Genomic DNA, 22,904 nt, shown 5'->3' on the forward strand with positions numbered 1-22,904 from the left:
TCTAGGAACAAAACTTGTTCTGTCGTTGTTTTGCATTGTTTTTCTGCCAACCTGTCTAAATCTGTCACTCTCCCTATGAACATTCACATAAGCTACAACAGCTTCAGTGTACAACTATTTATTAATACTGAAAAATCTCATGTAACTGCACGTCATTCACAGTGATGATGAATGAATTTGTTGTATCGGTGAGAATAAATAAAGAAATACAAGTTTGTCCTCGGCATATACCAGGGCCAGTATCCAGTCAGTAATCTATTAACACACAGCTTTGCTTGGTAGCTGCCTCTCAGGGAGACTGAAGGGTTTGCCCTAAGATTGATTTAACTAGACCTTTAAGATATGACTGTTGTAGGGAAAGAGTCGAAGAAAAGGAGGAAACCAGGGGAAAGAGGAAGGATGAGGGCAGCAGCGGGGGAAAAAGGTGATTCCATGTAAGAAAGAGAAACATTAGAGGGTATCAGAGGTAAGTAGGCTAATGCAAGTTTTGGAGAAGAGATTAAAGGAGAGCAAAAGGCAAGGAAGAAAATACAGTTCTTAAGTCATTCACTGCTCCGGTTTTTCAGTACGACGATTTAAATGCACTGACGCTTGCAAAAATACACACTTAAATCAGACACAAACCGCTCCTTTCTCTCTCTGTCTGACTCTATCCGTCCCATCTCTTTTTTATTTAACACACACACCAGTAGTAGGCAAACTTGAAATAGGGCTGATAAGCAGACAGCAAAGTGGCAGATGAAGGCACTCAGTTAGCATTCAATATCTATTGAACTTTAACTCAAAACTACTAATTTTCTCAAAGCCAAGCGAGAGGCTTTGAAAACACTAAACCCCCCTCATTGTTCAGTTACCACTTGTTCAGCCGAGCCTTCCGCTGATAACAAAGCACCCAACTATGTGAAACTCAACTGACAGACAGAGTCAAAATACTGAGAGGAGATATGGTTTGGGGATTAGAGGACAGGCGACTTCAAGGTTAAGAATCCTCCAAATCTGACACAATAAAAGTAAGAGCATGACAATGACTCTCTTGTCATTAAATAAACTGTCACTTTAAATCATCTTTGCATTACAATATGAGGTAAAACTGCTCAAAGTGAGGCAGCCAATGCATTTATAATGGGTTCTGACTCCACATTAGTCTATTCACATTACAGCTCTTTTGTTGTTTGCCCTTGCAGCTGAACACACACCAAAAATTGAAGACATTTCTATTTAAAAAAAATAATTATTTCATACCTGTCCTGTCTACCTTGGCAATTTGTGTTGTAAATAAGAACCACTTTACATTAATCACAACTGCAACCGGGATGATTGAAGAGATCAGAGGCCTCCCACTTTTCTTTCTCTCATTATGTGCTAAAACTATGTGTGTATGTGTGCGTAAAATGTGCATAGTGGTGGTGAGTGAGTACAAGTGGAGAAGGTGGGTCAAAGAGGGCGACTATAAGATCCACACCTGACCCTTTTCTCCTTCAAACTGAAGTGGTTTTGTCTTCTGTGAGACACATTTAATTAAATTCATATTTGGAGCTGACCCCCATCCTGACTGTTGTAAATCTGTAGAGGAGCAGACAGTCAGTGAGCTTGAACCAAGCTTAGCCTAATGAAGGCAGCAGGCAGAAACAGGGACCATCCTCTATGTTGCCTTGTTAGCGACCCATACAGAGAGGAGAGCAGTAAGAGGAGAGTATTTTGGAGCCCAATCTCAGCCTCAATTTAGGGGCAGAGACATGAACCTGTTTGCCAGGATCAGCATTTAGGAAAGACCAGTAGATCACTGCTAATCAATTTAATGCTGTGGCGATCAAAGTCTGGTAGAGCTTCAAATCACAACAGACAATGGCTTCAGTGATTGGATTTGCCTGTTATAGATTAGCTCCAGATTATTTTCCCCTTGTTAAAGATGTAATGGAAAAGTGATAACACTTGTGATTTGAATTGACATGTTAATTGACATGTTTACATGACTTGTTAATATACTGAAATAGCCTAATAACATATACTTGACGAGGAAATTACATCAAATGTTAAATATGTGAAAAAAGGAATAATACAATCCTGTGCAAATCCAGAAGACATGTCTTCTCCACCGGTGATGTACGTTTACCTCCTTGGCAGATCTACAACAATTACAATAAAACAGCAAGACCTTCCCTTAAACTACATTACTGGGAAAACTAGAGCTAGTCACAAGTTCTCCTCTGTACACATATTATTCTGTTCCAGCTGCACCTGGAGATAATTCTTCTGTACATAATACATCTTGTCTGCCTAATGACAAAGGAGAGCTGCAATTTAGACCTTATAGTGTCTCATCCCCTCTGTGTGGGATGCTTTAAAATTGCCTTCTTTGCCCAAATTAAATTCTGGATTTGTAATATGGGAAGTGACAGGAAACTGTCTCTACCCACAGGAAGTGATGAAAACAAACTGTCTGCTGAGCAGCAGTCAGAGAGCTAAGTCACATAATCCTGTCTTGTCCCTTTTGGTGCTTGTTATGATGACACACTGTAAACAGTACAGGCATAAGAGTGCCCTGTGTGCAGTTCAATGATCACAACTTACATGACTCTACATTAGTTGATTTTTTTAGTCAGTTAGAGGCAGTGAAAGGAGCTGTAAACACACGTTTCTCACTATATGACATCAATGGCAAACATGTAAGCAAACGGTTCACACATTGGGCAAGACATTGATGAAAATTAAGATTAATTTGGAGTCCATCATTCGCCCTCATTTTAGCCATGTTTTTCCTCCATGAACTCCTGTGTGAGGAATCAGGCATTTTAGCTGCTAAATGTCCCACTATGTTAACCAGCCACTTTGCTGACTTTGTCTGGCTGCCGTTTGGTGCAGAAAAGGTAGCGTATAGTTTTTGCACTAAAAACAGCTGCCTGCTGCATCTGCTGATGAGAGCGGTGAGAGTGCAACTTATGACTTTGACTTTACCTGCTTTGTACACAATTAGTACAAATGATCAAATGTGGTAATATTCCTTAAAAATCAGACCAGTGCTGTCTGAAACATGACTTGGGAAATACAACTGCAATGAGGATATTGTGAGAATACCTTAAATCCAACAATGCAGTGGGAAGATCATTATGAACTATTAGGATAGGCCAAGTATAGTAACTATAAGACACTTTACACTCAGATTGGTGTAAAGATCTCATGGGTTATCACATGTCAGCTAACAACTACCTAAACGAAAGAGTTAGAAAAAATTGTGAACTTGTGTAAAAGAGAGAAACAAACAAACATTGTATGGTGGATTCAGTAGCTGTGATATCTCATGTTCAATGTTTATATACAGGTTGTACAAGGTTTTACAGTACATAAGTAGAGTATGTCAAACAGATTTCCTGTAGGATATAATAGTGCATGATCCTGTATGCAATGTTCTCCTGGTTTCAAAAAAAAAAAATTTGATATTTGATTTCTGTGGAAGAACGTGAAAATGAAAGACGGAAAAATAAGAACAAACAAACAGCCAGAGACTGAACGATACTCCCCCTCTTCATTTCCAACATGGAGGAAAATTAGAGAAAGAGAGAGAAAATGAGAGAAAGAGAGTGATGGGGTGACAGGAGCATCGCAGAGAGAGATGAAAGGTTCTGATGAAGAGAGGAGGGTGAAGAAGGGGGATTAGAGAGACAGAAAAAAAAGGCAGATGGGGAGGATCGAGGTGATGGGTGCTCGCGGATGAGCCCCAAGATGAATACCCGCGAGATCTGTAAACTTTCATATTCTAATGTTGAGGATTCTCACTGAGCGGTGTCTCGGTTAGCCAAGCACCCCGCTGTGACCTCCTTCTGCAAATTAACACAAAACCCTCAATGAAAAACAGCCAGGCTAAACCAGACTAGATTCTTATCATGCTCAAGAGAAAAAGCAAATGAATGCATGCTGTGCACAAAACATAACATACAGAAAGGACATGCTTTCTATGCCTTGGAGTATGCAATGAGTTTCATTATAATTTTATAAATGAATTTCAATGAGTTCTTTGTAGAAGTAATAATAATGGGAAAGTAATCCTAGATTGAACTAAGTCACAGGCAGGAAGTTGAAATACTGTAATTATCTCCTGGATATGCTTACCTACTACAAAAGACAAAATTACCACCTTAAATCTCTGCTGTGTGTTCACAGCAAAGAATAATGTTGGTAAAAGAGAAACTGTGAAGTATCTACTGAGAGCTAAAGTGTCTTTGAAGCACTTTGCTTTCAAGCAAATGCTATATTTTAGAGAATAATAAAGCAAGAAGGAGAAATGAAATGACTCCTCCAAATTTCTCATGGACTAAATAGCAATAACACCCAACGATAAATTAAACCTGCAGTAAATGCTGGTTTGGTAAAGTTCATAATGTTTAATTACGGCACCGTTTTCTATGCTGTGCCTATATTTTGCATTGTCGTCAATCAAATATCTGTTTATGCGTCTTTCAGTCAGTGCTGGTGAGTGTGGTGCATCCATGCTTAGGCAGTTTGTTTGGCACTAGTTGTCATACTTTTTGAGACTTTCCTCTTTGCTATGTTACATAATTTTACAGCATATATAGAATTGCATCACTGCCTGATGCAATTCAGGCAGTGACAGCAGTAACCACAAGTACAAAGGCACTTACCCAATGCAAAACTGAACCATATTAAACTGAACACCAATTAGCAACGCATATTGGTTTTAATAGGGGTCAGTTATAATTTAATAAGTGAGCTTTAAAGGCAACTTGGATACAAAAAATGGTTGCTTTTAGCTTTAATAAACTGTATTTAACTAGCTATTTTTTATGCATTCTAAAGTGTTTCTATAATTTTGTCCTCCCCGTATTATAATCACATGATGAAGCTCTCTTGCAGTGCACAGTGGTAAATTTATGCTGTGGCCTATGTTTTGCATATGTATCCATGTTTGCTGACTACACTGTCCTCTTAAGATATCACACCTCACTAAGGAGATGCAGGCCGCAAGAGAGACACAAATCACAAACACCTGTCTTTGGCACAGAGGAAGGATCATCACCATTATCATCATCATCACGCCCAGTCCACAGCCAAGCCGAGCAGGCTCTCAATCTCTAATCAAGCCTCCCAAAGCCCACCGTCAACAGGCACCACCTGTGGATGAGAAGAGCGTTGGCTGTTCTGGCTCCTGACAACTCTGGCGAGAACAGAGAGGGACCCCACCATAAAAGAGAGAGCAGCGATCAAGCTGCTGCCCCTGCTGAGGACAGCCCTGTGTGTGACAGCCAAACACTTTCCCTGATTAATCAAGCCTAGCAGCGGGGCTTTATGTGCCATTAAGAGCCTTGCTAAATGACTTCACTTCATTCATTAAAGTGGAGCATCCTCTGCGGGTGGAGTGGCTCTGCTTGCCAGAAAGACAGACAGACAAGTGAAAAGCTGGGAGAGGGATGGTGGTGGGGCAGCGACGAGGGTGGCGGGGGCACTGAGGCAAGATAAACAACGACAAATATAGACCCATTACAATGCTGAATAATTCATCTTATACGCAGGGTTTCAGGAAAACAACACAGAGAAAAAAAAAAAAACAAGAGCGCAAACAACCATGGGGATTACGAAGTCTTTATTCCAGTGAAGAGCATCTTCAAAAACAGAGCTATTTATGCATACACCTTGTCTGGGAAAGGTAGAGCAACAGGATCGTGATCAAATCAGCAAATCAGGTTCCAGTAGACTAACCCCTGATGCATTTTCATTAGGCAAAAGTAGAGTTTTAATGAACCTGTGCAGGGGACTTGGGCAGCTACGTGCGAGTGGATTCACTGTTTGAAAGAACTGTTAGCTGCATATAGTGTCTGCTTTGTCTGAGCTACTCTAAACTATTTTGAAAGCACATACACAAACAGGGGTACATACAGTAAAACTCACACAAAACTTGAAAGAGGCAAAGAGAAAAATAGGCAGAAAAAGAGGGAGATTATGGAATGCAGATGCATGATAGACACTATTAGTATGGAGAAAAGGACAAAGATGGCTAATTTACCAGTCAACAGAGAGATAAAAATGTAGCAATGGAGAGAGACAGATAACAAGATAAAGATAAGCAGCAACAAGAGATCCAGAGGGTAGAAAGTGAGAGAGCAAGGAGAGAGGTGAGGGAGATAGAAAGAGAAAGAGAGGTGGGGGAGAGACACAGAAGGAGAGAGTAAATGATTAATGAAAGGAGTTGAGAAGCGCAGCGACGGGAGGTCAGGACGTAGCAGGAAGAGGAGTGATGCCGCAGCCTGTGAGTAAAACTGAAAAGGACATTATGAACATGCCTGCTGCTGTTACACACGTTTATCAGGGAGGATCTCCAGGAGAGATGGAGCTGGTATAAGACTGACACATCCCTATAACACTGGGTTTGCAAAACATAAAGCTGAACCCGACAAACAGTTCCAGGATGAACTGCAGTCAGAAAGAGACCTACCCTTTGAGAGCTTTGGTATTGTTATTTAGCCAATAATTTAGGCTAATTCTTAATTATTCAAGCTTACACTTTCCACGTGGTGGAAAAACATCTGGTGCACTGTTGCAAGTGTCTCAAATAACTTCAAAACCCACATGTGGAATAAAGTTTATAACATCATAGAGAAAAAACAAGCATCGCCATTGAGATCCTTTATCATTTAAGTATGACAAGACAGCACAAAGACTTCCACCAGACTCCTTCAACTTCTTGCCATATCTCAGTCAAATACATGCCTTCAATTATTCCCCAGCTGGCGGAGTGCTATGGCTGTATCACTGGCTGTTCGCTGATGCATTTCTAATTGGTATTTTTGCTGATGGTCACAAGTTAAATCTATATTCTCCATTACCCTTCCAAGGTATTCCCTTGGGTCTCTCTAATGGCTCCTGCTAAATGTATTGAGATATTCATATAAAGTATATTCTCTCTGACGCTGAATGGCCCGTGCATTGACTTCACTTGCAGGTTTGGTGCGTAGTTGAGCGCTGGGAGGAGCAGTAAAAAAGTTCACTCTGGCTTTGAAGATTAGCAAAACATGCGTCATAATCCTGCATGGAAACAGCCTGAGGAGAGACACTCGTACTCAAATAAACTGTGTTTCATCTGCTCATGTTCCCTGTTTTGTCTCTACTGAGATGGTCTCATACAACTGCTTTACTGAGCAAATGTTTGTCGTAGCCTTTATCCCTCTCACTTCCAGAACACATAGTAAAGCTCTTACTGGAGCTTTGGCTGGATGACAGGCCTGAATGCTCCAACACTGGCTTGGCAGAGGCCGCTGTAGCCTGCACTGGTGGAGGTGAGCGGAGCTGGCTGACTTTAGAACTGTGTGAGAGGTTGACCCGCCACACAAATAAAATCTCTATGACACAATACTGGCAGCTAATGACAGCGGTCACACAAGTTTACCGAACAATAATTATGTTGTATGCCCTGCAATCACCTGATAAATACAATAAGACAAACTTTATCATAGTTCACAATACAGGCTGAACTGCACCTGTGGCTATTAACAGAGATGTAGCTCTCAGCAAAATCTTTCTCTCCTGCAAAGAGAAGAATTTGCCAGTAGAAAGGTGAAATGTCCTGCGTAAAAGCACAAGTCAAAGAAATGAAGCTCATATCCTGACAGGGAGGAAGAGTCCTGAGTTCTTTGGCTCACCTCAGTGTAGACCGTGTGTTTACCTTTCATTAACTAGAGATCCTGGAATCCTGTCCTCCCCCTCCCTGCCTTTAAGACTGTCCAATACATGTCTAAGATGAAAATAAATGCAATACAACAGCCACATGAAAGATAAAAAACTATTTTCACAACAAAGATCCATATTGTTTGAGTTATTACGGAAACTTATCGCAGCCACGCCAGAAAAAAGAAGGAAAAAAACAATCAGTATCACGCTATAACGTGACTTTTCCTGCCAGGAGGCAATTTGCTTCCGTAGAGCTACAAACTGATCAGGATTTATACGTAGTTATTTCTAGAAAAATAGTATTATAATGGCATATCAGAGCCCAAAGCTGCTCTTAAAGTTGTTTATTTTATCTTACTGTATTTTGACCTGTGGTTAAAAGCCTGAAAGGTAACATACATATAATAACATAAAAAACAGACAAAATCAAGCAAATCCTCCATTTTTATTAACTTTATTAACCATCAAGTGCATCAAATTGTTACTGGATTTCTGTTGACTGTCAACTACAATGTACGTTGCAATGGACTGACTCTGAATATATTGTTTCAGGCGAGAAAGAGAGATGTGGAGTGGGAGTAAAAATAACGCCAGCTCAGACTCTGTAGTAACCCAAGCTACATAGTGAACTGGACAAAGACTGATAACAGCCAACTTATCAAGATACTGTGACCACAAGTTCAACTGTAATTGCAAACCTCCACCCTGTGTTGTAAAGCTAGCCTACACCCAAACCCGGTTATCATATTTACAGTGTGTTGGGAATGAGAAATAGTAGACAGAATAGAAAGTCTAACAGAAAGAACAGAGAGTAAAGGTTTAATAATGTGAAAACCACATTCTCTAATTGAGCTAGAACGTCTTTGCGGAGGCAGTTTTGTTACATAACCTCAACTGCAAATTGGACAATATAGCACAATATTAGACAAGCAAGAGTGGTTTTACTTAAGCTGATGACAGAATTGATCCAAGTTTAAAATGAACAGTGTAAGAAGTTCAGTGTCACATTAAACCTGTGAACTTTTAGTACAGGGACGTTGATCTAATTATATTGACTGGATATCAATCAGATGGATCCATATTAAAGACAATTTCTTTGTCACAGCCAATATAAAATGTTGCCAAAACTTATAAACAGCTCCAGGATAATATAATAAAAATGAGCACAAGTCTAAACAGGGTGTTGGTGTTTGAATATGCCCACTTCCAATGAAGAAGTGATAACAGATTACCTTGCTTTTGTTCGGTACTCTGTGTCTACAGATGCCCCGAGGTTCGGTGTGTGGGGGGGGACATGTACAGTACCAGTCACAAGTTTGGACACACCGTTCCATTCATTTGGATTAGAAGTGTATCCAAACTTTTGACTGTACTGCATTTACTTATCTGCTTTGGGTGCAAACATTTTTTTGTTCAGCTCGGCTCATTAGATATTTCAGTTCAAACACGGTCCATAAGATCAGTTGCATCTTGTTGTAGTTTTTATAGGTGTGATTCCTGCTCCATGTGAGTTTTTATTTAGTATGGCATAATTATATTGATAAATTCATTATTGTTACGTTTTATTTTGATTAAAAAGTGTGGAAATACTAGCTTTGAGTTCAGTGGGTGGTGTGTAGCTAGACAACACTGACTGGCTGGCAGCTCTGGCAGGATACAATCCCACTCCCACTCGGATCTTGAGAAACAGCAAATTAGTACAGCAGCAATTAAGACTTGAACAGACAATACAATAAAAAAGGAACCCCCCCCCCCCCCCTCCTCCACCCCCTTTAATGCAGGCACAATCAGACAAAGTGAAACAGTTCATCAGAAGTGCAGAGACTCTACTGTCTCACAGAGCAGACAACAATGCCCAAGGCTGAGATAACAGGAAATGCCAGCTTATCAGAGAGAGGGAGAAACAGGGAGAAATGGTGAGAGCGCGTGATGCCTAAGCTCACTATTTACCAACAGACTAATTGAGCAAAATCCAGTTGTGTCCTTTACACATAGGTTTCAGCCAGAAAGATTTTTCTGTTGCTGAAATTTGTTTGCCGAACATGTAAAGTGGATAAATCAAATAAAAAGCAGAGGCAAATCCATCACTTTCTTAATTTGAGTTCCATTTCATTGGGTTTGATTTGTTTAGATTGAGTCACCTCTCGTGGGGAGTTTGTTTAATTTCACAGATGAAAGAACACCAATGATTTTTAGGAGTGTTTTCCTTGTTCAACTTTCTCTACAAGCTATTACAGTAAATCTTGAATGCAACACAGTCATGAAGCCGAGAATATTAAACTGCTGTTTACAGAAATAACTTTCAGTTTGATGACAACACTTAGTGATCATACAAGATTAATTAATGTATTATTTTAAAGTCTATTTGTATAGTTTCTCAGGAAGAGAGGAGTTTAATGAACTGCGAGCGCACAGGTTACACTGAGAAAAAATTCATTTGTATAAAAAATGCCCAAAACACTGTAAGCTGATTGATGACTGATGAGTAAACAGACCAAATATTAGAAACACCTCTCAGTATACAATTCAGAAGCACTATGGCTGCAACTGACAATAGTTTCATTATCTATTAACTGACTCTCTTAGTCTACACAGTACAAGATAAAGATACACCCATGTTGATGTCTGACTCAACAGTCTACAACTCAAAGATATTCAATTTAGAGAAAGGCAGCAAATCCTTACAATTGAACACTGACGTTGCTTGATAAATAACTTAAACAATCATCAGCTGCCAGTCTAAGGTCAAGTGAGAAATGCATTGATAAACCAACAGTTTCCAAATTAAAAAGCACCACAATCCACAAACTATAATCTCAAAAGTGGGTTGAATCAACACATCTCCAAAACAACAAAACATAGACATTATTATCACAATTTTAATGAAGATAGGATTTATTGCAGGGCTGTTGTTTTTGACTGCTTTAAGTTTAGCTATGTGCCTAATAAACTGAAGTGTGTGAGCTCCAGAAAAACACGTAAACACATAAATTGACTGTTAGCTACAATAAGCACGGACCCAATTTAGTTACTATTGCTACACGCGTCAAGCTTCCTGTTCTTACACAGCACATTATGCAGTTTACAAAGATAAATGGGGTACATTTTCCAGATGAAATTCTTAGTAGTTTTTATTATATATTTACAATATCAGATAGATATAGAAAAAATAAGATTACTCATTTGTAGCTAGCAATGCTTGACTATGCCAGCTAAAAACGGAGTTGGTCTCTGGCTGACTTAAACTGACTCAAATTGAATTAAAAAAATCTCACTTAATGGCCAAATACATTGTGGTGAAAAACTGTCAGGCAAAATTCAGCACCCTCACCAGTTGATGGCTAGTTCTAAAATTGCAAGTATGACAAAGAAAAGATGTGATCAGACTTTTATTTTGTTCTTTGATTGGACAATTGCTGAGTTGCTTTATTTACTGTCTGTTTTTCTTAGTGTCCGTCTTTCTTTTAAGCTCACTTACAATCTTGCTTAAACACTTACACAAACTCATTGACGCTGAAGTGCTTCCTTGCTAACTGAGCTCAGCCCTCCCTCGTCGTAGACTGCAGGACTTGAAGGAATGTGATGGCTCGGGCCGCTCTCCTCTCCTGCCAGTTCCGCAGACCGTCCAACGGCACACCGTCATTGTTCAACTCACACAATGCAACATTCCACAATCAGCAGCAACTCCAATGAAACCAGAGGGAGAAGGAGACGACTGGGAGGACTGCACTGCTCTAATCTAAGGATTAGAATTCCTTTCTACAAGGCTCTAATAGGCCTCTATTCTTTTGAACAACAAAGCTTTGAGGTGAGATAAAAAAACTGATACAGATGAAGGCAATCTAGAGCAATTTAGGGAAGAATGTGAGGCTATTAAGGCCTGCACAGAGGCTCTGGAGGAAGTATAAATAAATGACTAACCATTCAGAGATATATATCGTACTGCAACATAAAGCTGTATGAATTAGCTGTAAGACATGCAGTGAGATGCGTGTAAATGAATAATTATTAGTTATTTAATAACATGAAAAAACACACAGTTCATTCACCTTAACACTGGAGCTATCCTGGAAAACAGTCCCATTGTTGTCCTGCTCTGCACCTACTGTGTCCCTCATATATCCTTCCTGTTTCTCCGTGGTTAAGAAATAGCATTAACTGGACCTTAAAATGTCAAGAACTCTATGTCAGCAATTTAAATCCTAAGCAAGAGGATATACTGCCTTGCATTCAGAGGGGAGAAAATGTCATCATGGACTTTACTGGGATCAGTGGACAGACTCCCTGTATGTGGTCATGTAAGGATGGTACACTTATGCAGAGTTAAACTGAAGAACTCTGTGGATTAACTTCACAAAACAGACATGGGACAATTGAGTGTAAGACATAGAAGAACCACAGAGAAAACAGTAAGAAAATATGTGTGCTTGTGTGTGTGTGTGTGTGTGTGTGTGGTACGCGCAGGAGAGAGAGAGAGAGAGAGAGAGAGAGAGAGAGAGAGAGAGAGAGAGAGAGCGAGAGAGAGAGAGAGAGAGAGAGAGAGAGAGAGAGAGAGAGAGAGAGAGAGAGAGAGAGAGAGAGAGAGAGAGAGAGAAGCAGTTCCTAAGCCTGGCCGTCACGCATGCTTAACCTTGCGCTAGCGCCTGTGCGATGCGGCTTGCATATCAATGATGGAGGAATATCAGCAGAGAGGCCTCCAACCAACCTCCACTACACTCAGTAGGCAGGAGAGGCACAGCAGCATCCGCAGTTACACACTGTGGCACTAACAATGGCAACACAAGTTAATCCACACTGGCGAGCACAAGAGCGGGTTGCCATACAGTAAAAGCAAGCGTGGCACAGCAAACATGCATGGATACAAACAAGGAGAAAGATGTCCGATAGCTGGTGTCAATAAGGTTACTTAAATAAATAAGGATGGTCAATTATTGTTTCCAATAAACAAAAATGTTGGAGTGCAAATCACAAAGCTGAAAGAGAGAGGAAGTAAGCCTGAGCCTGCAGACTGTAAGTGTGGTTTCCACTGACAGCATTTACTTTTGGCTGGAGCTCAGGTTACAGGAAGCGTTTTGAGGGAGAGCGTCCCTACCGTGCTGTGGTTTGGAGCAATGCATATTTGGTGTCACCAGGGGCAATAGAAAAACTTCCTGACAAAACCTCAAGTGCTACCGCTAACATCACGAACAAAGCCTGACAGCATGGACTTTAGTTTCCAGTCAAGGTCACCGAAGCCTACCATGAAATACTTCTTCATGTCTCACTGTCATTACACCAATCTGAATCCTCGCCTCCCCAAATGTCTGTATCTAAAGAATAAACCTGATATGCTGTGAATAGAGAGCAGGAACAGGTTCCTATAGTGACAATGACATGTATTAAAGAAAGGAGGAAGAGGAGAGAAGAAAGAGAAGACAAAGCAAGGCAAAGATATGATGAAATGGTGTGTTTCTAATTAAAACTGAAGATTTTGGGGAAACCCATTGGGTCCTAAGGGACCACCACAAGGTGATAAACTCACTCATCCGTACCCTTATCTTTATTCTTCCCCACATGCAATCTGATGCCGACGGCGCTCCTTTGTCATGTCAATCCTTCCTGAAGACCCCAAGGCATGCTGTGAGGGTGCCTTCTACAGGGTCCTGTCTGTTGATCGACACATCATCCCTTTCTCTGCATGTGTCGATCAGAGGATGCCTCCCTCCCCACCCTCACGCTCACACAGCTCAATCAGAGGCCGCCACTTTGATAGCAGTTCTGTGGCAAGTTACATCTCTGGCAGCAGGGATAAGAGAGACTTTTAACAGCCTCTCTGTGTTCAGCAGGTTAAAAAAAGTGTTTTTCTATCAGGGCCTTGTCAAACTGTCATCATCGTTTTTTGTTTGAAGACAGCTCTGTATATCCGGAAGAAAAAAGAAAACATGTCAGAGCCTCGTTTTTCTTCTGATTTTCTTGTAATCCCATATTGATGCTAATCTAAAACACTGTGAGGATTAAAACATTGGCAGCATGGATTAAATTCACAACGAAAAAGCTGGTTATTAGAAAACAACTAAATCTTTTAAAGTCTAAATCCAGTGAAATAGAAATAGCAGCTACTCCAGATTTCCTACATGGCAAAATAAATAATGGCTTCAGAAAATAGGCGCATAGAGGGCTAACTACTGTGGATCATCTCTTTCAGATCAGAATTTTGTCTGTCAGGGATGGATTTTTTTATTTTTATTTTTTCAAGTGCAACACTACTTACAGAAGCAGATCGGGAGCAGATAACTACCACCTAATTTAATAAAGATTTTTATGTTGACTATGAAGGGAGTGATAAAAAAGGACCTGATAGACTGCTTCTACAGACAGCTTCAAGATAATCTACGAAAATGAAAAAGCAATGGGAATTAGAAATGAATGTATCACAAATAAAATGTAGAAAGACATTTCTTGATGGTCACAAGCTAATAAGAAGTCATACCTAGAGGGAGTTTGAATGTAAAACTAAAATAAGAGTATTTAAGACTGCTTTTGTATTAGTAGTTTTGAAGATACGGCAACACCTCAGAATTATGCTGGATTAATAATGCAGGAGGATTAGCAACCATTCCTATATATTTTGGGATTGTCCCAAATTGTATCAATATTAAGAAAGACATTCAGCAGAGATCAAGCACATTATGGGTGTAGACCTCTAAAGACACTAGAAGTTATAGATTAAAAAAAAAACATTCATAATTATTGGGGTGTTGCCTCTGATTACAGTATTATGGAGACTTGTAAAGCCACCAAAGGTTAAAAGGTGTATATTATATAATAGGTAATATTTGATGGGAAGCATAACAGCCAAACTCCAACTAAGGACTGATGTCTTCAACATTAAGTAGACACCGGTAATTCTACAGCTACTGAGACTGATTAAAGACACAACTTCTCTGTAATCTCAGTGAAGAGGAGGAGTTTGGTGCAGTCTACTGTACATATGATTGGAGTCTGGTATACAGATGTGACTGTGATTGCACATACTATAAGTGCGCATATAGTGATGGTGCAGTGACCGACTCATTTAGATTTCTCCTGACCCTCTCTCCTTGAAGCTTCAGAGTGAAAAAGTGTAGTGTTAAACATATGGGTGACTGCATATTGCTAAGAATGAGTTTGGTTGGGTGCCTATGTCTGTGATGCCTGAATAAGTGTGAGCTATGTACTGTGTTTGTATTATTATTTCATATGAAAATAAAGGTTAAGTGCAAAAAAAAAAAAAGAGGATTATTTAAGACGTTATCATTCACTGACTGTCTGTGTTGGTGAAAGATGACAACTGTGAGCGGTGACAGCTCTCTGTGTCTTGCAGTTGTTCACAAGCATCCCATGAGAGCTGAAGAGGCTATTAGCTGTGTAATGATCACTGGATGTTGTAGTTCACATTAACACAGGCAGCGTGACAGACAGATGGAGGTTGATTTTGAGGGATAAAACACATGGGGAAAGTGCTGTAAGCGGACAGCTCAGATGGGCTTACAGACTTACACGCGCAGTATGATCTCTATTGACCCATAGCAACAAAGAGCGGACACATACACACGCACACACACAGACATAAGGATACACTTTTATATTGTTCTCTGTTGACTTTAACAGGGAGGAGCAGAACTTAGCTGAATTAAAGCTGAGGCACACCATGTGGCTCTTATGTGTGGGGTGAGGGGGGTTCTCACTGGGGCTTTTTACTCTGTCACTGGACTTAAGCCAACAGAACCAGGTGTGGCCACTTAATGTCCCAGCGTAAGTGATCCACAGAGAGGGTCAGACGTGTGTAAAGTGCAGAGGTCTGACACACAACCATTATGGAGCATTAAGACCACGAGCTCCTGCAGGATATCACCTGACCTCGTCTGACCTGGACATAAAAACTCTTTTGCATTTTTCATTTTGCCTCATTTTCCCCCACTGATACGACCGGCAACATATGTTTATCCTCAGGCTACATTTTTTTTCTGTTCATGCTCCAACAAATGATCTCCTTCTCTCTTCCCTCTGATGACTGTGCCTCTATCTTTTTTTCAAGGACACTTAAATATAGTAAACAAACAAAATACTCATCAGTTACATTCATCAGGTGGCAGCTGGTGTGGACAAAACCAGCACAGTCAACACGACAGTATTATGAGCATACAGTATTTGTGTGTGTGATACTGCTCTATTTTCATTGTAGTTCTCCTGTTATGCGACTCACTCTGTCAGAGGCAGAGTGGCAGCCTGATTTGCTTCTGTCAGATAAACACTCCCAGCATGCAATGCTTTGCCTCAGTCTGCGCAATGCTGCATTGGCAGCCTCCTGGCAGGATTCTGAGGTGTCTCGATTCAGAAGTAGCTGTGTGTGTGTGTGTGTGTGTGTGTGTGTGTGTGTGTGTGTGTGTGTGTGTGTGTGTGTGTGTGTGTGTGTGTGTAGAATGATGATCCTCACAGCACCAGAAATGCTCAAGTCTGTAGCAGATAGGTGGCACCTGAACAACAGACCAAACAATGATGACACTTATGATAGTCTGGCTTCTCACAACTACAAATTTAGCTTGTGTTTAATCAATCTGATGTGTAAAAAACAAATCTAAATACTCTGTATGAAAGTATCTATGTGTGCATGTGTGACACTAGTAGTGGCATCTACGCATGCAGACACTTCTGTATCTAGATATGTGTGTGATGAGAGACTATGAGAAATGGATAAAGAAGACTTGCGAGCAATGTGTGTGTGATTTCAGCAGAGTTTGCACACAGCTTCACTCCAACAGTCTTGCTCCATGATTCACTAGCACAGAAAAGGAGAAGAGGAATGTGTACTATGTGATGCAGTGCAACTCGCTCAGGACCACAATCCCAGAACTATGTGGAATGTGTCCTCTAACTGCCAGTGACTGAAACCTACACTCGTTGAACAACTGCAGTACACAGTCAGTGGTCGTGTACTGTCACTCCGAATAAAAATCAAGTGCGGACCGTAACACAGGTAAAGCCAGAGAGAGAGAGAGAGAGAGAGAGAGAGAGAGAGAGAGAGAGAGAGAGAGAGAGAGAGAGAGAGAGAGAGAGAGAGAGAGAGAGAGAGAGAGAGAGAGAGAGAGAGAGAGAGAGAGAGAGAGAGAGAGAGAGAGAGAGAGAGAGAGAGAGAGAGAGAGAGAGAGAGAGAGAGAGAGAGAGAATAAACTGTTTCCTATTCACCTCACACCCTGATACACACACACACACACGGAGCAACACATTTTAGCAAGATGTCTTTCAAATATTCAAAAAACATACGCTTCACTTGGGATTTTATTTAAAAACACTGTGATTACTAGTTGCAGCCACTTTTGTGTAATCCACATGTCTTGAGGGATCAGATCATTCAAGTCACCACAGACATTTTCTCAATTACAAGTAGTGGTATCTGTCCATGAAGACAGTTTTGGTTTTATTTGCAAAATATTTTTTAGATTTCTGTCTCTTAGATTCCTGCTGGCCCACCCAAACACAGTGGGGGTGTATGATTTGTTGTTTGTGGAACTCAAAACAGTGAAATAATTACATCTGAAAAAACAAGAACAATGCCTTTCCAGATAGAGTACAACATCCTTGTTACTCAATCCACAGACTGGGAACTATAGCTGAAACATTTTGTTTAAATTATCGATCAACAGAAAACTCATTTTTTTAAGAACAAATACCAAAAAGATCTAGTTCTTGGTTCTTTAGAAGCTGGTATCTGCAGCTCTTCTCTGTTTTACTCCATTGTAAACTGAATATTTAAAAAATGTTGGTCTTTTGATTAGACCAAACAAGATGTCATTAAATGGGTATTTTACACAGTTTTCTGAAATTTTATTTTATAAATTTTATTTATCAAAAAAGATGAATCAATTAATCAAGAAAATAATCAAAAGATTTGCAATGGAAACAATCATCTGAATATTTGACCCACAGTGAGGTGATCTGGTGGCTCTGTTATGCTGTAGGAGGCATTTTACTGGCATGGTCTGGGTCCACAACCCCAAGAGATGACTGTCACTGCAAATCATACAAAGTTGTTCTGAGTCACTTTTTTCTTATGATGATCTTGATGGGAGTGGTCTCTTCAGGGATGACAATACCTCCATCCATAGGGCACGAGGGGTCACTGAATGGTTTGATGAACATGAACATGAAAATGATGTGAATTATATTTTATGGTCTTCACAGGCACCAGATCTCAACCAAACTGAACACCTGTGGCAGATTTTGGACCAATGTGTTAGATAATGCTCTCCACCACCATCATCAAAACACTAAATGAAGGAATATCTTTTGGAAGAATGGTGTTCATCTCTCCTGTGGAGCTCACAGCTGTAGATCAATGCTAAAGTGCATTGAAGCTGTTCTGGCGGCACATGATGGCCCAACACCTTACTAAGACACTTTATTTTGGTTTTTATTTCATTTTCAATCACTTGTCTATAGTTCTAATGAGAAATATTTACCATGAGGTCTGGACCATCCAGAAAACCCAGAACACCACAAGCAAAATTCTATCACTTCGTATGTAGATTAGTTTTCAGTTTGGGGTGCTGATATTTCACAACATTAGCTCATAAAACCATAGCTTGATAAATAGGTAATTGAGACAATGTGTTTTATTTGTGATTTGGGTAAAATAACACTAAAAAAAACATCATTATTCTCTTGCTCATCTGTTCTTTTTATCAGCATCTCTTCTTCTATGAAGGGTACAGATTACTTCAAGGAAATAAGTGACCACAGCTTTCGCCATCACTTCAGTGTACTTCATGAAATGTGTCTAATATTTTGTGCTGTCAAGTGTTTTTTTACTGTAAAAGTTTAAATGCATGAGCCTAACTACAATGATTTAAGGACTAATTACAGTCTGAATTTGGTATATTTTAATATATCCTCCAATCAAAGTATTTTTTACAATGACAGTACATTGTTAATCTAAATTTGAGACTACTAACATACTAAAATGAGTCACATGTCTGAAATGTAAACATCAGCCGCTGCAATTAGATGAGATATTAACTGGCATGACATCTGAGCTAATAGTAGCTGCGTTGCACTTATCTAAACCTTTCTTTTCTTATCAAGAACAAAAGGGAAGGATGTGCTAACATGCTAAACAATAGGTAGTAATGAAAAAGTGTAGAGACTAAGTACCCACACAATTTCTTAAGAAAGAGAAAATGTGGCTTCCTTTATTTCATCTGAGATTCTCAGGCTGATGCTACATACTGTAAATCGGTACCTTTAAACAGCATTTAATGCAGAATCTTCAAACTACATTTTGTGATTCTCCTGAAGCAAGATTTTTATCATGCTATATTACTTTTTATCTCCAAGTGTGCAAACTGCAAAACCACAAGATAAAATGTAGAAATCTGTGATGCATTAACCACTGCTATACTTCCAAAATGTATCTGTAGCAAGGACACACCACACAAATCAGATGCTTATCGCTCGGAGATGAACAGAGTTGCACAGAGGTCAGCTGCATTTAGAGTTCCTCTACATCTACACGGGCGAGATGCCAGAGCTCCGAGTCTGCGGGGGTCCATTCTGAGGTCAATACTACAACACTGTAAACTAATGATCCAGCAAATTCCCTCAGTCCTGTTCTTTCCCCTCCTCCTCCTTTCCCTCAATCTGTTGTTGCCCTCTGTCTCTCCCACTCTCTGATCCCCCGCTGCGCTGCAGAAATGAAAAACAACTGAAGACTCGGCAGCGCTGGGCCTGCTCTGCTTCCCTGATACACACCACTGATAAACAAGGCTGCTTGTTAAGAAACAAATGAAACTCTGCCTTTCACTGCCTTTTCATCTGGTGTTTTCTTGTCATCCGGTCCTTTTCTTTTGTCACGGCCTTGGCACAATGGAACATCACTCTAAAATAAGACTTACGTCGATATGTAAACACAGATACTGACTTGTTCTGCAGCAACGTGAAAGTCTGATTTACAGTAAAAGAGATGTACAGTAAAAGTAAGACGTTCAGTGTGCAGGATCGGACCCACACACGGACAGTGAACAGCAGTATCTCAGGGATCATGTTGTATCTCACTATAAAACAGAACTGACACAAAAGGAACCTGAATAAACAAAATCCTCGGAGGATACGGATGGAGATTAATTCAATGACAACAATTAAACAGACTGTATTTGGGGCTCAAATGTTACCAGGCATGCTCAACAACAACAGCAACAACAACAACAACAACAACAACAAGATATTTTTTCAATCACACAAAGTCAGGTGAACATTCAACCACTCAAGATCTCCCAAAAGTGTCGCCTCATTACAGCCTCATCTTTGAGCTTTTCAGTGCTGATTTGCCTGTGAAAGATCACGGCTGTCATATCTATCAACACAGTTACGGTAGATGTCTCCTTTAAAAAGACAGCCTGTAATCCACGCTCGTTTTAACACAGCAAGTCTAAAAATGTGTCTTCATTGCAGATCAACTGTCAGGAGGACTCTTCTACCTTCACAAGTAAATCTGCTGAGTTTCACCAACAGAAAATAGCTTATCTCATACATGCCTAAAAAGACACGCACACACACACACACTCACATATAACACACAGAAGAACTTCCAGGCCTGGAGGAAGCTTTCCATCTCTCCCTCTGACTTGAGCATGCAATAGACTGCGATAGAGGCACACTGTTTAGCCCTATCCTCTTCCTATCGATTGGGGCTAAAGAATGGGGCTCAAGGGATGGAGAGGAACACTCAATCACACTGTTGACAAACATGAGTGAACAGCATTCAAAAGACACAGTAAATGAGAAGCAGCAGTTAGGAGTGGAGGTGAGGTGATTAATCTTGTCTTTTATGGTCATACTCCTAGGACAAGAAACCCATTTGAAAAACACAAGTTAAGTGCAACGGCTCTGTAAGTTTGTAGCTGTTCCATACTATAAAATCACTCTCTCTCTGGATCCGTGAATAAGCTGCAGAGGTCATAACCAGTACGGCACACAGTAAATGTTTGCATGTCTGTTCACAATCAAAGGCATATCATCAATAAATGATCACTGACCACCTGACCCCAAGCATCCAAAAAAACACTGAGCAGCCATGCTGGGTTACATCCAACTGAACTGAAAGGAGCTTCACATTAAAGCTGTTAGTTTTCACATCTCATGCATTAAAAACATATAAGGTGCATCATTTAAGAGTGACACAAACCTTACTATAACTGCTTATATTTTTTTTAAATGTTATTGATTAATTTGTCTGATTTTACTCCTTGATTAATCAATTACTTGTTTGGTCCATACAATGCACGAGTTAAAGCAAGAAAAAAACTGTGAGCCTGAAAAGTTGTTCAGCTGGTATGGTATAGTCCTAACCAACAGTCCACAACCCAAAGATATTCAGTTTACTATGACAGAAGCCTAAAGAAACCACAAAATAGTCACATTTCAGAAGTTGGAACCAGGAAATTGGACTGTTTTAATAGTGAATGGCTCAAAATAACTAATCAACTATCAGAATAGTTGTTGATTGATTTAATTGTTGGCAGCTAATAATGGGCTAATTGTTGCAGCTCTAATTTAAAATGTATTTTACTTCCACGTTCTCAATGCAAAAGCCCATTAGTTTCCTTTCATAGGTCAAACTCTCTCAGTCTTTATAGGTTACTGTGAACGCTGTCAATGGGCAGAAAGCACAGCTCAGACAGGACGAGCCTCCCCATTCAAACTGGTTTTCTCTGTAGCCTACATTGAATTGCACAAAATGACAGTCAAGTACCAACAGCCGGACCGCCTGTCCCTGTAACAAACCTGATCAGCTGCAGCGGTGATAAGACGCATGGAGCATTTAACACAAGTCAGTCTCTTTGAGAAGCGACACCTCCAAACACACAGCGGCTTGAGAGCACACGAATGCGTGGACTTTCCTGCGGCTCGATGTCTAGTTTCGCTCCGCATGTTTACAAAACAATTGTAGGCTACAATTGTTCAAACCACTAATAATCGCAACAGTTAATTGCAAGACCAAAACGCACGCACGCAAGCCACGAGACCAACTAAATGAATTTGTAAAATGAAACTGCTCTGAATTAAATGGAACAGATGATCAGAGAAATGCCAGGACACCGCAAGAGAAGGATGTATTTGGATTCAGAATACAACCTGAAATTAACCGGTGAAGCAGAAACTGCGTGTTAAATTACTACCCTCTGCTGTCTAATTACAGTTTTTTTAAAAACCCTCCGACAAAATGTCTATCTTTCTTCAAATAAATGAAGCAGTCAACTTTCCAAGCCTTTCTCGCTGAGCACAGAGCCCCATGCCGCTGAGTGTAGCGCCGTGTGCCCTCCCCTCCGCAGCTCCGTGTGTGACTGCCCCCGGCCGCTCATGAACTTCCCTCACAGCCGCGGTTTCCTCCCCCATAAATAAAACTTACTTTTCTCTGGCTTGGCTGTCGGACGGCACGTTGCTACTCTTGCCTTTGGCGTACATGCTTGCAGAGAGCTCCGATTGTCACGCACCTGTCAACCCATCACAACCTCCCTGGGCACAGCCCCGTCACCATGGCGACACAAGCAGCGTCGTCTCCCATTGGATGCCCCGCTGTTTGGGACCGCCTGCTCGCCATGGCAACCGCCAGTGAGTGACAGCTGATTTTCCCCGCCCCTGAACTGGTAGCTCCACCCCCCTTTCTCTATCTCTCTTCCTCACTCTCCTTCCTTTTGCTTTTCCCAGTCTGTCTGTCTGCAGTCTGTCTGTCTGTCACTGAATCTCCCATCCCTTCCCTTGATTGGAAAGGCTCTCCTGACATCCAGACAGACTGGCAAACACACACGCGCACACACACACACGCACCCACACACACACACACACACACACACAAACACGCACACACATCCGCACTCCCTCCCTCTATTCTCCTCTCTCAGTGTGCAAGGGGGGGATTTGAAACCGTCCAACTAGGATTTTAAACAACTGGCTTTGGCTGTTCCTTTTATAGACAATCACACCCTCTACCGACGCACGCACTGCGCAAACAACTCTCGCAAATATAAAACTGCATTTGCATTGGTGTTTATTTACATAGGTTTTGTGTGGAGTAGAGTATGTTGGGAAAAGACAAGCACTACCGAGGGCCTGTAAACAACACACCCAGCATGCATAGGCAGGGTGCACTGTGGGAAGATGAAACCACATCACAAGTTGTCCTGTACATACATGCATGAGGCAGTGCTACTGTG

The 22,904-nt window shown here is 40.7% G+C and overlaps 1 protein-coding gene across 1 annotated transcript in view; it reads right to left on the reverse strand.

Annotated features, from left to right (window-relative positions):
• Positions 1–22,189, reverse strand: part of ssbp2a (single stranded DNA binding protein 2a) — a 52,193-nt gene extending 30,004 nt beyond the window's left edge. The window contains exon 1 of the mRNA XM_053325782.1: positions 22,100–22,189. Within this exon, the coding sequence (XP_053181757.1) occupies positions 22,100–22,155 (56 nt within the window). The 5' untranslated portion in view covers positions 22,156–22,189. The remainder of the gene's footprint in view (positions 1–22,099) is intronic.
• Positions 22,190–22,904: the final 715 nt, after the last annotated feature.

Source organism: Scomber japonicus, chromosome 9, assembly GCF_027409825.1.
Source record: "Scomber japonicus isolate fScoJap1 chromosome 9, fScoJap1.pri, whole genome shotgun sequence".
Lineage (NCBI taxonomy): Eukaryota > Metazoa > Chordata > Actinopteri > Scombriformes > Scombridae > Scomber > Scomber japonicus.